Source organism: Tenrec ecaudatus, chromosome 13 (genome assembly GCF_050624435.1).
Source record: "Tenrec ecaudatus isolate mTenEca1 chromosome 13, mTenEca1.hap1, whole genome shotgun sequence".
Taxonomy (NCBI): Eukaryota; Metazoa; Chordata; class Mammalia; order Afrosoricida; family Tenrecidae; genus Tenrec; species Tenrec ecaudatus.
The window spans coordinates 125,421,122-125,439,865 of NC_134542.1; the positions used below are offsets into that span (position 1 = coordinate 125,421,122).

The 18,744-nt window shown below is 42.0% G+C and overlaps 1 protein-coding gene across 3 annotated transcripts in view; it reads right to left on the minus strand.

Moving 5' to 3' along the window:
* Positions 1 to 17,290, minus strand: part of LOC142424799 (uncharacterized) — a 29,504-nt gene extending 12,214 nt beyond the window's left edge. Inside the window, exons 1-3 of one of the 3 annotated variants that reach the window (XM_075530133.1) lie at positions 17,226 to 17,290; positions 16,600 to 16,777; positions 1,852 to 2,046 (exon numbers count right to left, since the gene is read on the minus strand). In XM_075530133.1, the coding sequence (XP_075386248.1) occupies positions 1,852 to 1,866 (15 nt within the window). In that variant the 5' untranslated portion in view covers positions 1,867 to 2,046; positions 16,600 to 16,777; positions 17,226 to 17,290. Of the gene's footprint in view, positions 1 to 1,851; positions 2,047 to 16,599; positions 17,136 to 17,225 lie in introns of those variants that run through there. The other 2 variants (XM_075530135.1, XM_075530134.1) reach the window with 2 other exon arrangements.
* Between the last annotated feature and the right edge of the window lie 1,454 nt (positions 17,291 to 18,744).

The following is an 18,744-nucleotide window of genomic DNA, read 5'->3' on the forward strand; positions in this document are numbered from 1 at the left end:
CCTGTAGGGCTATGGGTTAGTGACGTTTCTCATGTCTCATAGTGGGTTTGGCCATATGGTCCTCTCTGTCCATTGGCTGCTCTGAGCAGGAATATCGTCCTTAAAGCTTGGTGGGCCACGATGAGCTCCACTCTCTCTTCCTCCCCCTTCATTTGCTCCTAAGTGCTTGTATCAGACATATCCCTCTCCCTGAACTGTAGCTTCAGTGCTGTCCTATGAAGAAAATTCTTCTGTGGGGAGGGGAAAACACTCCTAAAGGTCAACAGAGAGACCTTGAACTATTTACAAGCTTTTCTTTTCGTCACTGTTGCTTTGCTGCAGGTCTATTTAGATAAGAGGGGCTAGATAAACTAGCTGGAGGAGAAAACAACGGGACCTACAGTTCTGGGGAGACATGGGTGAAGGGAAGCTGGGGGAAAGGAAGTAGTGTTACAAACCAGGGACAAGGGATCAACAAGTGATCCAATATCAGTGGAGAGCAGTAAGAGGACTGGTGGGGATTATCAAGGAAAATAAATGACAGTGGGACAAGAGGAAAGTAAAAGGAAATAGAGGAAAGAACTGGGAGGCACAGGGTATTTATAGAGGTCTAAATACAGGAATGTATATACGTAAATATATTTACATAGGATTGGGATATAGACCTATGTGTATTTATTTATAGGTTTAGTATTAAGGTAGCAGATGGACATTGGTCCTCCACTCAAGTACTCCGTTAATGCAAGACCAGTTTGTTCTATTAAACTGGCATTCCATGATGCTCACCTTCCTAACATGATTGCTGAAGACAAAGTGGGTGCTTAAGCAAATGTGGTGAAGAAAGCTGATGATGCCTGGGTATGGAAAGATACAGCATCTGGAGTCTTAAAGGTAAATAAGCAGCAACCTAGCTCAGAACAACAAAGCCCACACGGAAGAATCACAGCAGTCTGTGTGATCACGAGGTCTGGATGCATCAGTTATCAAGCATCAAAGAACAAAAAATCATATCATTGTGAATATGGGGGGGAGGGGTACGGTGTGGGGACCCAAAGTCCATCTGTAGGGAACTGGACATCCCCTTACGGAAGGGTCGTGAGGAGACGAGCCAGTCAGGGTACAATGTAGCAATGATGAAACATGCAACTTTTCTCTAGTTCTTCAATGCTTTCTGCCCTCCCTATCATGATCCCAATTCTACCTTACAAATCCGCCTGGACCAGAGGATGTACACTGGTACAGATGGAAACTAGAAACAGGGAATCCAGGACAGATGAACTCTTCAGGACCAGTGCTGAGAGTGGTGATACCGGGAAGGTGGAGGAAAGGAGGGAGCAAGGGGAAACAGATTACAAGGATCTACATGTAACTCCCTCCCTGGGGATGGACAACAGAAAAGAGGGTGACGGCAGATGTCGGACAGTATAAGACATGACAAAATAACAATAATTTATAAACTATCAAGGGTTCATGGAGTGGGGGGATGAGGAACTGATGCTAAGGGCTCAAGTAGAAAGCAAATATTTTGAGAATGATGATAGCAACAAATGTACAAATGTGCTTTTATGAATGAATGGATTGAGATAAGAGTTGTATGAGAACCCAATAAAATGAAAGAAAAAAAAAGAACAATGAATATGAGTTGAAAGATAATGACATCCAAAAAACCTTAGTGACGTATTATAGTCAATGTGATTCCCTTAGTTTTAATCCTATGACGAATATATTCCTAATCTTCTCAAATCCAATGGTGAAGTCAGAGTCAAAGTTTATCTCTAACTTCTACTATTTCACATTTCTACTTTTCCAAAGAACCGAATCAGTATAATTCAGGTTACTACACTTCCAGGAGGAAATACAGAAAAGGATCACCTGAGTCTTGGTCATTTTCTTTGGTCTTCAGGACACAGCCGGCAACTGGGAAGCTCTAGGTTTGTCTTATCTCGATCAGCGCGAATGATGTTCACAAACTTCAATCGCTCATGAGGACATCCCAGAAATAGTAACACCCAATCCAGGCACGACTTCCTCCTTCATTTCAGCTGCTGGTGATTCAAAACCTGAAGGCTGATGGGAGAATACAATGTGAGTAATACATAACCCGTAGGTCCAGATGCTGTTACAGTTCTGTTTCTCTTCTTACACTAAGTCCCCAATACTGTTAACGGTTCCTTATTGAGTGACAGAAAACACGTGTGCACAATGAGCAATAAAATCTAAAATTCATACTTTTCAGACATGTGAGTAAAATATGACTTTAAGTAAATAGATTGCACAATCAAATATACATGTCAAAAAGAAGAAACAAAAAAGCTGGATCCCTACCTCACAACACACAAAATTATCAATTCTTTACTGTGTGACTCTGAAGGAGAATAAAAAATTAATGAACCTTCAAGATGATTATGTTAATTAAAGCATCTGGAACATTTTAAGTGGGTTGTATAAAGAGCTATTATAAACTGATGATTATTTTCTAGAGGAAATATAAATTGTACAATCACTTTAGAGACACTTTAAAGCTCATCAACAAGTAGAGTTAGATGGATAAGCAGGCAATGGGACACAGGAGAACGGCTCTACAGAGTTTCAGAGACTCTAAAGCCATGACAGACAGTTAGTGGGTTTGTACTTCTGACCATGAGGTTAGCAGTCCAACTCTTAACACATGTCAACACCAGGGCTTAATAGTAAACACATATCCATGGTGAGGAGGGTGTAAGAGGCCTGGTAGGGCTTGATCAAGGGCAATGTAACCTAGAGGAATTACTGAAACTCAAATGAAGACTTAGCATGATAGTGGGACAAGAGTAAAATAAAAGGAAATAGAGGCAAGAACTGGGAGGCAAAGGGCATTTATAGAGGTCTAAATACAAGAATGTATATATGTAAATATATTTATAAGATGATGATTGAGAAATAGACCTACATGCATTTATGTAGAGGTTTAGTATTAGGGTAGCAGATGGACATTGGGCCGCCACTCAATAACTCCCTCAATGCAAGAACACTTTGTTCTATAAAACTGGCATTCCATGATGCTCAGCTTCCCGACATGATCGCTGAAGACAAAATGGGTGCATAAGGAAATGTGGTAAAGAAAGATGAGGGTGCCTCGCTATCAAAATATATAGTGTCTGGGGTCTTAAAGGGTTGAAGATAAACAGGAAGCTATCTACCTGAGAAGCAACAAAACCCCCATGGAAGAAGCACAGCAGCCTTGAGATCACAAGGTGTTGATGGGCCGGGCATCAAAGAACAAAAACTTCACCTCATTGTGAATGAGGGCAAGGTGGACAGTGGAGACCCAAAGTGCATCTGTAGGCACCTGGACAGAAGGGTCACAGAAGGGTCACAGGGAGGAGATGAGCCAGTCAGAGTACAGTGTATCAACAATGAAACATATAATTTTCCTCTAGTTCTTCAATGCTTCCTCTCCTCCACTATCATCATCCCAATTCTACCTTACAAATCCGCCTAGACCAGAGGATGTACAGTGGTACAGATGGAAACTAGAAACACAGGGAATCTAGGACAGATGAAAACTTCAGGACCATTGGTGAGAGTGATGATACGGGGAGGGTGGAGGGAAGGAGGGAGAGAGGGAGAATCAATTACAAGGATCTACATGTAACCCCCTCTCTGGGAACAGACAACAGAAAAGTGGGTGAAGGCAGACGTCAGACAGTGAAAGACATGACCAAATAACAATAATTTATACATATCAAGGGTTCATGGGGTGGGGGGAATGAGGAGCTGATACCAGGGGTTCGAGTAGAGAGCAAATGTTTTGAGAATGATGATGGCAACAAATGTACAAATGTGCTTGACACATGGATGGACGTATGGATTGTGATGAGTTGTAAGAGCCCCCAATAAAACGATTTAAACAATAATAGTAATGACAGAACAAAGTGATGACAAAAATCACTGAGGAATTCCTGTGTCATTGATTTACACCATTCTCCTGGAGGTAAGCTGAATGAAATTCTCTAAGATCCACACAGCATGTCTTATGGCTCAGTATTTCCCAAACAGACTCAAGTGTGAGGGCAGCACACAGTTGTTCAGGTGTGAGTGACGATGTGCCTGTCAAAACTCGTGTAAATCATTTATCACTCTACACTGAGTGGTCAACTGTAAGAAAAGAGGATCCAAGCAGAGCAAATGATCTGTGAGAGTTGAATGGCTTGCAAGATGCTAAGAAGGTCTATGATCAATTGAATCAAGATGAAACTTCATGGGAAACTTCAAGGCTAACTGTAAGACAGATTAAAGTTGAAGGTTCTGGTAGCTAGACAACAAAGGATTCACACAGTATGAATAAACACTTCACTTTTTCTGTTTGTTTAAGTTCAAGTTATTGGTGCAGACATGACAATGGTTGTGAGAGGACATTACTAACATTTTCTATCAGACCAGTAATAACCTGATACCAAGGACAGATAATAATACTTTAAGAAAACTGTAGACCAAGATTGAAAATGGATCTACATGAAAAAGTTCTTAAAAATATTGGGAACTGAGTGAGACAACACATTAAAATAATTAATATACCATGATTAATTGGAATCTGTCCAAGAGTTGATTTAACATAAGAAAATAAGCACTGTGATATAGCAAATAATGCAAAAAATTAATGATCTAAATAGATACATGAAACATACCAATCAAAGGCTTTTCATGTTAAAAAAACACAACTCTATAAATCTAACACAAAACAGATATAGTTCAATATGTTAATATGCTAATATACATTCTTATTTTTTGAAAAGTCAAAATGTCACATTTAAAGGAAAGAGAAAAACCCCACCTCAGAAAAAGGACAAACATAGATATCCAATTTCATTACTGATATTAAAAAATGACTGTATGTTCTAACTAGAGCAATCACAATGAGATTTTTTTAAAGGAAGAAAAGGGGTTTCCAAAAATAAATTAAAATTCCTCTAATCATAAATTAATGATCATATCCATAAAATATTCAAGATATGCCATCAACAGCTAATAAATATAAAAACATAGTAAGATATATTTCAACACATAAAAATAACTTTTGGTACTTTGCTCACTAACCAATAAGTGCTAATCAAAAACTCCCAAACCATTAAACCTTACACCTTACCATGCTGAACATCCTCACAACACACTGATAATCTTTTAAAACACTGAACCCCTAACTACCGGAAAAGCTCCTTACCATCCGGAATGTCTATCACACTCTGAACATTCATTGATACCCACATCCAATGAAAAAAAATAAAACACCAGACACTCTAAAACTATCCTTATTCATTTAATCCCATTTTTAAAATCAGGAACACAGCTTTGAATATATTCTATTATCTGAATCCTAACTTTAAGATCCAATGTCTCAAATTCACAAGCCAAACTTACAAACACATAAACCCAACTCAACTCCAAATATAGGCTGTTAGGCAGGACAATCCTAAACATAAAGCCCTTTAAACTGTCCACTAACACCTGACTCTTACCTCATGACACTTTTGCTCTATTTCTATCCATTGACTCGCGTTTTTGAACAGGGAACATTATTCCCAGGATCTAGAATCCAATCTTACCTACAGACTCTGCCTCTAGCACTTTACAACCCTACACCGAACCCAAATCTAACCCATCAAGAAACTCACATTGCTAATTATGTATGTGGAACAGTCTTCTCTCTCAGATTTTACGTCCATGTAAGGAACTAACCAGGAATCACAAGCAAATTTCAGCAAACTTTTAAATCATTTGTGTCTGATTCACGGTAGTTGGCAAAATAAAGTGGCTTATAAATGTTTATATGTGATAAATAGTATGTCCAAGGGCTATCACAGGTCTCTTGTGGATCTCCCCTCTACTGTGTCCTGGCCTCAAGCAGCCTTTTCTGCCCTTACACAAATGCAGGGATGTGTTAACCAGTAAGCAAGGTACTGGAGCGTTCAGTTGTATTTATTTACTAATTTGTAAATCTCAGTTTCAAAACCCATGTTAAATAAGGCATATTTATTACTTGTTATTCTGCCATCGTCCCCTCCTGCTGCTCACTCCCAGTGGACACTCATGTCACAAGAGATGTAGGAGGGAGAAAATTTAAGGTGCATGCATTGAAACCACTGTATCCATGTTTCAAAACTAACACTGGCCCAGACCTAGGGAAAGGTCCAGAGAAAGATTTTGTTTACCCCCTCTACCAGCGTTAGCTGATGGCCCTAACCTATTTGGCTCCCTGCGTCCTTTTGATTGGTGTGAGCCAATAACTTAACCACACAGGACATACTGCAAGTGGGGCTCTATCTTCACCCCCATACTTGAAACGTGTCAATCCTATGGACACCCTGTGTGTCCAGTGACAGGAACTCCCCCTCAGAGCACACTGGGGTTCTTCACTCATGGAGAAGTAAGTCCTCAAAGACTGTCTCAGGATAACAGCAGCAGGCCAACCCCTCTCTGACCTTCCCTGTGAAATGCTGACCAGGCTCCCTGGGCACATGGATATCTCAATAAACTCTGCAGTGAAAGTGAGGCCTTGGTGTAGACAAATCAGCAAATAAGAAGTCACTAGTGGATGTTTCAAAATCCGGATAATGGCACAGGACTGAGTACCTTTGAGCGCATTCCCAGAGGCTTCAAGAGGCAAAAGGCAGAGTTCCTCCCTGAGCCTGTCATACATACCTATTGGCTGAGGGTACCTGGCCTAGGATAAGGCCCTCTGCCCAGGTTCCAGGATCTGTTACCTTCCAGGCAGCACAAAATATATAACCAAGAACGATCTATTACCTTCTCACACATCATAGCCTGATCTAAGACCCACATCTGCCCCCATTTCAGCACCTCGAATTATCTGTCTCCAGGCTCACCTGGGTTCCGAGCACAAACTGGGAAGTAAAGGGGTGGTGAGGGACAGATTAAATGGTGATTACCCAGAAATTACGTCAGCATGATCAACAAATCAATATAATTTATTCTCCAGTACCTTGCTTATTGGAACAGCCATGCTTGGGTTAGTCCAGATGAAGCTAGAGTAGACCCAAGGTTGATGACGGTAGGTTGCTTCTGGGGGGTGTTCTTAGAGAACACTGGGCAGCATTGGGAACACCTTTGATCGCAGACACACACAGGAAACACTAAACAGGTAGCAGATACGAACTACACCTAAGCGAAGCCGAGTGAAAGTAAGAGACCATGGAAACTATTTAACATCAAATAAGTGTATACTCATGACTCTGGAGGAGCCTAGGGGAGACTTGGGGCAGCCTCAGAGCTGTGCCCCCTCTGCATTCCTCTTCAGTAATCACTGATGTCCTGGGTGTGTCAGGCTCCACGGCAAGGCTTGCAGTGGATTGCCCAATATAACCTGATGCTTGTGCTAAGAATATGCAGGCTCCAGGAAGAGCTGACTGACCAGTTACAGAGGTGTCAAGGATGAGCTATAACTGAAAATCCATAGCTGGAATGTGGGACATGGCCAGCTAGCACTGTGTGAGACACAGTGAGGGAAGTCAGTGTGAACCCAGGGACAAACCTCACCTTCAGGAATGGGCTACAGGGATGTTTATGATCAAGTGAGCACAAGAACTAGGCTCTGAGGCAGGGAGAGATGGGTTGTCAGGGTGGGTTTCCTGTTGTAGTCTTGGAATTCTCAGTTTCCCCAAGAAAACATCTCTATCTGTATGACTATGTTGCAAAGCCCTGAGATCTATGAATTCATCTATCGGGCTTCCTTAGAAGTTAAAATAATCTGTATGTGAACTATTTGTCTTTAGAGATCATCACTTCGGTCAGAGCCAGTTTTCATTTAAGAGAAAGTATAGAAATCGATGACCAGAAAAGAAGGTGTTAACTGCAGGTCTGAAGGGAGGGATCTCCCTTAGGTTGTAAACAAACCCTAGAAAAGCAGCTGCCTTAGAGGAGTGCTGAACGTGTCTTGTAATTCTGCGCCTATCTCTGATAGCTGTGAATATAACATGTGCAATAGGGAAATGTTACTGTCCTACAGCAAGGCCACAAGATCTACTCCAGCTCTATGAAGGTTCCCTAACAGCTGTGAACACCCTTCAAACAGTGAAGACGTATGTGTACTGACTGATAGACAATGAAATTGCAATAATCAAGCTGTACTCTAAACCCATACCGAAGAGACGGGCACACAATTGCAAGCGAGTTGCCTTTCAGAATAAAACAAGTCTTTTAAACATGATTGAAGAAAATACAGCATGATAAAGATTACAGCATTTAACTTACAGAAAAGGACGTACAAAATTATTGAGATTAGGACCCTGAAACAAGGAATTTCTTTCCACCCATTTTATGATGAATCATGGATTTAGAGTCCTATATTTTTCTGTAGTGTTGAAGCTACTTATATACTGATGAATTTGTGAACTAAAACAAGGAATTTCTGTGCACATAGTGACTACATAGTTACATATATAGACACATATATGTATATGATACATACACATGTATTGAACTGGACAGCAGAAAGGGTTGATGCACACTGCAAAACTAAAGTTTAGGGACTGGAACACACCGAGCCATGGATGCTCCAGTTAGCATTGGACCCATGGCGTCTGGGTTGGAATATTCTCTTGATAAAGTTTACCTTTTTTAAAAATGTTTTATTAGGGGCTCATACAACTCATCACAATCCATACATACATCAATTGTGTAAAGCACATCTGTACATTCATTGGCCTCATCATTCTCAAAGCATTTACTCTCCACTTAAGCCCTTGGCATCAGGTCCTCTTTTTTTCCCCATCCCTCCCCGTTCCCTCTCCCTCATGAGCCCTTGCTAATTTATAAATTATTATTTTGTCACATCTTGATCTGTCCGACGTGTCCCTTCACCCCATTTCCTGTTGTCTGTCCCCCAGGGAGGAGGTCCCACGTAGATCCTTGTAATTGGTTCCCTCTTTCCAAACCACTCTCCCTCTACCTTCCACGTATCGCCACTCACACCCCTGGTCCTGAAGGTATCATCCGCCCTGGATTCCCTGTGCCTCCACTCCTATCTGTACCAGTGTACATCCTCTCTAGTCAGACCTGCAAAGTAGAATTCGGATCATGATGGGGGTGGGGGAGTTTACTTCTTAATGTAAAGCTCTTCCTTATGCATATGTCAGTGTCTATAGTTTTATTGTCCTAGACAAGCTAAGCTAACTAAGGTCCCCCCACCACACTGTGTCATGATGGCGAAAATGTGAATCTGACAAGCTGCTCTTGGAGAAAGGCACATCACAAGGAAAATCTGAAAAGATAACCAACACTTCCCTGACACCGCGTCAATGCTCTGTTCCTCTAGGTCTGTGGGTTTTAGGTGGGTGTAATTCTATTTCTAATAAAAGAATCATGGTCACCTTGTAAAAAACATAGAGCACTTGCATGGAACAACACACATATTCTCTCTGCACCAAAAGTCAACACTCACATTTCTAACATGTAAGGACACTTAGTAGACTCAGTGACACTCGATGTCACTAGTATGATACAAAGAGCCTTATATTCATGGGGGAAGCATGACCTGCATGCTCCTGAGAAGAGATTACTACACCAGTTCATTTAACCAGGTATTCCCATGACTCAGTCCATATATAGAGTAGCATCACTGAGTAAGACATTTGTCTTTTCAATGAAAATACTCATGCCTACTGAGGCCAGGTTTCTAAAAGTTTCCTTCATCATATGTCTACAGAAGTTTCCTCTAAGAAAGATCCAGCAATGCCTATTCTCCCTAGAAGTCCACGGCCACCTGTTCAACCGTCACGGTGTCCAAAAACATCCCATCTATCTGGTTCAGCAAGGTACCATTCACTGCAATATGTGAAAAGGGAGAAGAGGACAGTCCTGGGAAACTGGGACTTCACATGGCGATTAGACACAGGGGTCTTGTTCTATTAAGGATCACCATCAGGGTTTAGCTGGCAGCCTCATCCCTTCACTCACTACACTCACTTCCTCACTAATGACATGCTATCCCAACGACTGCATTCTTCTAGCACAATGAGCTTATCTCCGGACAGTTTGTCTGTGACCAAGTGCAAGCTTATTCCTCTCTCTTTTTACGGTTCAGGAAGAGAACAGTCAGATCACATAAACCAGACAAATGATCAGAAACATAAGCCTCGAGATTTATATCCCCTCTTCCACTGGAAGGAGGGAGAAATTCACCTCCTTGCACAGGACCACCTAGAATATTTATCAGAACATGAAGCACAGGGTGAAAGCAAGGTAACAACAGGAAAACACTGCAGAATTTAAATTTTTTCCTGTAGCCCTTCATTAGCCACTGGAGAGCTACTGATGTGAACCAACAAAGTAGCAACCCAAAGCCCTGAATTCATGGTATTCTCTTGGATGAAGAGCTGGCATATTACCTACTGAAACAGCATTATTTGGGGAAATTATGACATTTTCTATAGTGTTTCCATGTTACTCCCCTACTTTTCATTCACTCTATGGTTGCACATTTGTGTATTTTGTACCTTCATGGAGAGACTAGGCTATTGAAAAGGGAAATAGGGCGAGAGTGAAAGGTAACAATAAAACATAGGTATTCGCAAAACTTCTCCCACTCTGAGACGTAAAGCTACTGTCATGTAATTATTATGGACTGCTCCCGTCAAAAACGACCTGGATCCACACATAAATCCACACTAAGCTCACAGGATATACTGACAAAAGAGCACAATATGTGAAGTATCATAATAGCACGCCCTTTGTGATAGGTAGGTTTATTGTGCCAACCTGGCAAATGAACGTGTGGGAGTAATTGAAGGGCAGAGATAAATGGTTTTGCAAGCCTTGCCTTTCTTGTCTCTTGCTATGTGATGATCGGACCAGTGTGTGGCTGCCTTAGCTGGTTCTCTGCCTCAATTTGCAAGCTACACTACCTGTGGGACACCTAACCTGTGGAATGTGTCGCTGTAGTTTGAGGCATCTTCAAGACTTGCTTCGCCACACTACTGGAGTGCACATCGTTTGGGCTGGAGACTGTTGGACCCTGTCATCTGGCTGTTGGTGACCTGCCTTGCTGTTTGCTGCCTGTGGCTGGACAGTCTGAATTGTTCTACATGGGACTCAGCTGTGTGCTTCCTTGACTTGCACCCGGTGGCCCTCAAGACTGAAAGGACTGCCAGTGCACTAACTGTCTATTGGAAGTGAGTTGCATGGAGCCATTTGTATTGCTGTGTAGATTAATTAGTTGTTTATTTCTTAAGTTATCTACCTATATAAATATACATAAAATCCTAAGTGTCCTGGTTTTGTTTCTCTAGAGAACTCTGTATAACATACCCTTCTTTTGGCTGATTGGCAAAAAGTAGTTAAGATTTCAATTTTCTTTTACTTTGACTGAATTTCACTGTATTTAACTGTTAAACTGTGCAAGGACTTACACACCAGGCTTTGAGATGGGCCACTCCAAGATTTTTCACATTTACAGATCATGGAAAGCAGACTAGCTGAACATGATGACCGCTAGCGTTCTCTCAGCCGTGAGGCTGGCCTCTATGACTAGTCATACTTTTGTTCCCACTTTTTTCAGGAGAGACCAGTCCCTGGAGAAGGCCATCATGCTTCGTAATGGAAAAGAGAAGCAAAAAATAGAAAGGCCTTCAACAAAATGGACCGACCCAGGGGCTGTCACAGTGGGCTCAAACATGGGGACATTTGTGAGGATGGTGCAGGGCAGTGCTTCGTTCTGCTACAGATAGTGTTTTAGGTGTTGGAGTGGACACGATGACACCTAACAACAGCATAGAAAAGGCTGTACTTTGATGCTAAAATTTCACAGCACAGCTATAATGTACAGTGACACGAGTGGCCACGGTCACTCTACAATTCTGCTCTGACAGTGGAATGTAAATGTCAATCCAATTAACCTCTCAAAAGTCTCATCCGCACAGTGCACCAAGTGACGTATTTTAAAGCCTTCACAAGTCTAAGTTCCATTCCTTTATGATGAACAAGACACATGCAGTGCTTTTGGGTCAATTCTAACCCATTCTGAATATAAAACAGTGAGTGAAACTGCTCAGTAGTGTTTCCAAGACTCATTCTTTATGGGCGCAAACAGCCTCATCGACCTCCCTTGATGTGCCCGGTTTGCTTGAACCACAGAGGCCATGGTCAGCAACCAATCATTTACACCAATGACCACTAGGGTCTCTCACACAGCATGTTCATGGTAACACAGTGCATTTACCCCACAACCACAATTTTGAAACAATTTCCAAAAAGATTTGTTCACATTGGCTCATTTAGTCCTCTTGTCTCTTTTAAGCAGATGTTCTTTTCAATAGGATACAGCTGAAGAAAGTCCCCAACCAGTAAGTACATTTCCGTGTTGCTCAAATGGGGAGTTGTTGAAACAGGTCGGCATGCAGGTCCATGAGTGTACAGCTAAATGCCTGGCAGCTACATTTCCGTTCATATGCCATGAGTTTGTTAGTCTGTCAGTCATCAGTTACAGAGGTGATCTGGAGAGCTTCTGTGTAGTACGAACAGGAGATGGAAAAAACAAACTATTGAATTCAGATAACTGGAACTCATTTTCCCCAGAAAGCCATGAGTGTCAGACAAAGACTGCTTACCTCAGGCCCATATATCCGGCTCTTTCATTTATTAGATTGATTGAGATAATATAAACACCAAGCAAACAGATACAACATTGAACACATCAAAACAAAACAAGGCAAATATGTTCTGAGAGGACACACCATTCCAAAACCAAGAGTTCTACCCTGGACACATGAGGTGGCTATGAGTTGAAAATGAATCCACAGCAACTAACAAGAACAAAAACACAAGGTCAAATGGTCTTAACTTTTATGAGAAATGCAACAGAGGTGGAATCTATGCAGTAACACAATCATGTTTACATGTCGTGAGCTAGCGTAGGGAGAAACAAAAATGATCACTTTAGGGAACAGCAAACCCTGGCACGATCAAGATTTTAACAACATGGGAGGGTCCTGTGATGAGTTTGCAAATGCTCAGATTTCAGTTGCTCAAAGACTTGAACTCTCAATGTACAGGCTAAAGGAGTCAAAGAGCACTCAGGTCTTCATGGCCAGGAAAGGGAAGCTCCATGTTCACTCACCAAATGAAAAGCTCATTAGCAGTAAGAATACATGGAAATGCCCACACTGGAAAAATAAAAAGAGCATGAAGACACACTAGCAAGAAAATAAAACAAAACAAGCAACAGTTAATAAGAAATGCAAATGGGAGCTTTCAGGTTAATGATCAAGATGTGAAGAGCCCAAATTCACCATTCCATTCTTAAAGAACAAGGCACGGTTTCGTTCTGTTGTATATTAAAAAAAAATCACTGTCATTGAGTCAATTCTGACTCAAAACATCTCTGTAGGGCAAAGTAGCACAGGCCCTGTGGGTTTCTGAAACCGCAACTCTTTAAAGGAGTAGCAAGCCTCCTCTTTCTCCTGGGGACCAGTAAGTGGTTTTGAATTGCTGAGATGTGTGCTTAGCAACCCAACGCATAACCCACTGCATGGGTGCATCGTGTCGTTCTAAAGTGGGGAAACTAGATGGCAGCTAACAACCAGAAAGCTATTCTTTTCACTGCCTCTAATGAATTCATCTAATTAGGACCCAGAGCAAACTTCTGTCCTCAAAACAGGGGGAAGGACACACAGGTACTCTCTCAGCTGACTTCTACAGTGAAACCATTCTTCGTGTCTGCTTATGGGACACTTTTGTTTAGGGGAGGTCTTCGTCCTCTGTGCTTAATAGTCGAATTAATTGAACTCACTGATAACAGTGATTTGAAGGATGTGATGGAATTAACCAAGGGATTAACCAACAGTTTGTTGATGGAATTAACTAAGGAATTAACCAAGAGTTTGTTCCTGGAGGAGAAAATACCAGACCACAGGGCATCTGGAAGGAGTGTACTTCACATGTCTTAATAGTTAAGCCCCAGGTTGACCAAATGAATTTTAATAAGGATAAAAGATGTCAGAAAGGTGTGTCATTGACTCATCAATGAAGATATACAAAAAGACTGAAGTCAATAAAAAGGTAGCATTTCCAAAACAACTCTCCTCCACAAATAGATCAGTTCCCAAAACTGTTGCAATTTTTTTTTGCACTTCACAAGAGTGCACAAAAATGTGAATCTAACTGCATTTAGTGTCAAATAGCCAATAAGTGGTCAAGAATAAGCCATTGACTTGTCCACACAGGACTGCCTGCCACCACATCTGGTCCAACTCACAGCAGAGCTATCAGAGTAGAACTCCCTATGGGACTCCCACGCCTGTACATCTTTACTGGAGCAGGCAGACTCATCTTCTGCGCATGTCTGCCAAGTTTGCACAGCTGCCCTTGCGGTAGCAGGCCAATGTTTAACCCACTGTGACAAAGGGGTGCTTTTGTTGATATATTCCACATACAATAAAGTACCATTCTAGTAACACATGAAAGACCAACAGAAAAAGAAAAGCTGCCCCAGAGAAAACACTCACCGATTTGTAAGGGAAGCTAATTCATGACACATCAGGAAATACAGGGCTCTGACATTAAGCACTCACACTTCAAGATGTAGGTCCTTACGTGGAGTGCCGAGTAATGCAACCAACTGAGTGCTCAGCTATCAAACAAAAGACTGGAGACTGAAGGCAAAGTAGCAGTACCTTAGAAGAAATCACCCAACTTCTGACGTTAGCCACTGAAAATATTACGATGAGTTTTCTCTGAAACCACATATGGGCACCATAGGGAATCATATGTTAGGAAAAATAACTGCTATTTATCCAACTGTTATCGAATTGAGATACAGGAGCTCATTGTTAGCCAATCATTCATGCCATGAATGCACAAGGGGCTTTCAAAAAGGTCATGGAAAAATGGAATAAAGATGATGCAATTTATCCATGAACCTTTTCAAGCCGCTGCAGATCTGTTCCTAAGAGATTATTCTAACAGTACAATATTATGCTAAAGAGAATAATGTAATAAATCTTTTTTAATTCCTCAAATACTGTACATCTTAAAAATCTTTAGGATTTATCTTCCATGAAAACTCAGAAAGAACATTAAGCTATTTACATATAACATCTCTATTGAAGATCTATTAAAGTTGATATTAATTTTATGCTGTAGCTACTGTAAAAAGTCCAGTTCAGTTACAGTATATCTGTATGATTCATATAAAAACTTGATAGCTGAAAATTAACAGAATGACTTTATTTTTCTGGGCACTGCAAATTTTACAAATTCAACTGTGTGGTTTCTCATGTTATAGTTCGAAACTCAACTTCACTTTAGTTTTGAGTTTTCCTTCTCTGAAATATTTCCAACTGATACAGGTTCTGGCTTTTCTAATTGTGTGTATGCGCACACATGGGTATCTTGCTTTGTTTTTGATGTCCCTGAGCATTACAGATGGTTACCATGGATAAGTGTTCATGGAGCGATTGGAAGTTTGTGTCTACTCAGAGTCTCCAGGGAAGAAAGTCTGGGTGATGCACTTTGAGAAACCAGTCACTGAAACCCCTCTGCAACAGTGCTGCGCTCTGACACACATGGAGTCTGCAGGAGTTGGTGCGGATTTGATGGCATCTGCTTGATTTGGTTCATTTCTAAGGGGAAAGAAATGGATTCTGGCATCATTTGCTACCCTCAAGGCTGGCAGTTCAACCCCACCAGCACATCTGCAAGAGGAAAACGAGGCTGGTTGCTCCTGTGTAGATTTTGATCTCAGACACCTACAGAGGAACACTATGAGTCAGAATTGACTTTGTGGCAGTGAGTTTGTTTTGGTGGGTCAGGGACAATGAACTTTTCCAGGTGGCACAAACAGCTTGCACTAGACTGCCCCCCTGAGGCTTCAAGGGGTAAACAGCCTGCATTACTGTGGAAGAACAGGAGATCTGCTTCCACCAATATGATGCTCCAGAACACAATGGAACTGTTCTACTCTGTAACACATGACGTAGCCACAAGATGGATTTACCTCCATGACACCTAACCAAAGGGGAAATTGAACATGATCACATATGCATGTCTAAGTATGCACATGGATGTCATGTTGAAAATATGACCAAATCAAAATAACAAAAACAATTCCCATAAAGAATCACCATGTCCATAATGAAAAACATGTCAGCGTGGCCTATCTAAATTAGTCTGTGAAGAAGCCCTACTGCTCCAGTGGTTACAGGACTGGCAGCTCCTTGAAATGAAAGCAGTTGTGTCCCATGAGGTGGCCATCTGGTACCACGTGGATTATATTCTAGAAACAATAAGGAGGAGTTTAAGGTGCTATGGCATCACTCCCAGAATCCACTGCAGTGCAGAGGGTCACACAAGCCTCTATCAAGAACACTTTGATAAAAGGCTAGCGCATTCCAGCATTACCATGCAGTGGGGGCATAGAGAAAATGGTAGCTTATTTTAATAAGATCCTCTCTTACGATATGTAAGAGTTATATATCTGGAAGTTATCTTGTATTAGAAATAATTATGACACATATTTAAAATGAGGAGCTAGTATTAGGACACAGTTCTTACCCAGTAAATTGAAACAAATTGGAGAAACAGTTAACATATGAAAAAAATAATTCAAAAGGGAAAAAAGAATTTACATACTTAGAATTTGGTTCCAAGAAACTTCTATGCAGGTCTCAAGATTACTCAGGTCCACACCGAAAAGGTCCAAATGAAAACCTTTCCTGGAGCTGGCCGCACTCCAAAGCCCCCTCTGCCTGGCGGTCATATTAGCTACGATCTTGCTTCCCGGGCACAAAGCACTCAATGGAGGTTTACTCTGTGGGGAGATTGCAATCTCTGTGAGGACTTAAACTATGCGGGGATTTGGGACCGTGCTGCGATGGTACCATTTTGCAAAGCAAGGTGCTGAGAAGTTAAACTCTTAGTAAGGCCACTCTGGGGTCCCCATGCTCTCAGGCCCGTGACCTGACACGGAAAGGACCGGCCCCAGGAAGAACCCACGCCTTTCGGGAGGGAGGGGTGAGGGTGCAGGCGGAGCTCTGAGCAAGAAAAGCGGCCAGAGGACTCCCGGGCCCAGGGCAGAGGCCTGTAGCCAGCTCCGAAAGGATTTCACTGGAAATGTCCCAGGGGCTGGCGGCGACCTGGAACACTGGCGGACGGGGTGCGGGAAGCGTAACGTCCGCAGGAACCCGGACACAGCTGGGGAGCCAGGCCTGCGGGGACTCCGCACCTGGGCCCAGCACAGAAACACGAAACCCACTCACCCGTAGAAACACGTGGGACGCTCACTCGGATCTTCTCAGGCGGAGGAAGTGGGGTCCGCAGGAAATTGCATCACGTGGGAATAGAGGGGCGGTGCCTGTGCGAAGGGGCGGGGCCTGGAGATAATGGGAGAGTTGGGGAGGGCGGGGCCTGGAGGTGAGGCTCAGGGCCCTGGGTGGCAATGGATTCCTTCATTGTTAGTCTGGAAACCCTGCTGAAACCTGTGCTCTTTGGGTGGGTCTGCTTGCATTTGAAATGCGTTAACATTTGAATCACAACAACACACAAGCCCAGACAGCGGGGGGGGGTGGAAGGCATGCTTCCCAAGTGAGAACTTCCGCAAGAGACAACTCCAGCTGCTAGGACCACAGACCCACACTAAAGGCGTCTGATGCCATCTGCTCCCCTTGACCATGTCTTTCCTGGGTTCCCCCTGAACGCTCCTCAACCACCCAACTCGAAGAGGCCCGAGCCTTGTAGATTCAAGAGCCACAATAGGAAGACCCTTCACAACCTGCTTCATCCTCAGACACGGATTTCAGGCTCTGCTCCCTGTGCCTCAGCACCCAGACTCAAGGCTCCTTTCCCTTGTGCATGCGCAGGTGAGCATGGAGATGGGGAATTCCTGAAAACGCCACCGTCCTTCAGTTGCCATCTCCTCCTCTCCTCCCCTGCTCTCGCCCTCTCTCCTCACAGCTAAAGATTTATTTCCTCCCAATCTGTGGGTTCTGTATTGCTATTTTGATGAAACCTTTCTATGAGAATAACTGTCTTTTCAGCAAGTTCCAGTCAACTAATTGTCCTTTGCAGACTGTGTTTCCTTTAATACATTTCACGTGTTGACGTCTCTCCTTTCTGTTTCTATGTAATTGAGTATTTTTTTAATCAGGAATGGGTGTTAGATATTATCAAATGCCTCTTCTGCATCTATGAATATGATCATATGGTTCTTATTCTTTGTCCTATTTATGTGGTTGGTTTTTCTAATGAAAGATACTTGCATCCCTGGTAATAATCCTTCTTAGTCAAGTTAAAGTATGAACTCAAAGGTGGAGATAGGTGCTCTCTAACTCAATCCATCCATTTCCACAAATCTAAAGATAAACTGCTCGGATGTATGATCTAATCACTCTCCTAAACCAATAGTTATGTAATCATCAAATATGTTACTTTACTGTTAAAACACCAGTATATATCCTGTTGTGGTGTATTTTATAAATGATTTTACCCCATATTCCCTGTAGTCTTAAAATTTTCTTATGAAGTTTCTCATGCATTAACGTAATAAATATAGTTTCTAATACAAATCTACCATTGTTCAATTTTGTCCTTGACTATTGATTCATCGTGCAGGTATATATATTAAAACCATGAATATATATTTTTGACAATGATTCTGGAATGATTATTACTTTACTGCTTATTTTAAAAAGAAACTCTAATATTTCAGTACTTATTGTACATAGAGTCCCTGTACAAGGGAGGTGGTTGTTAGGTGTCACTAAGCTATCTCCAAATCAT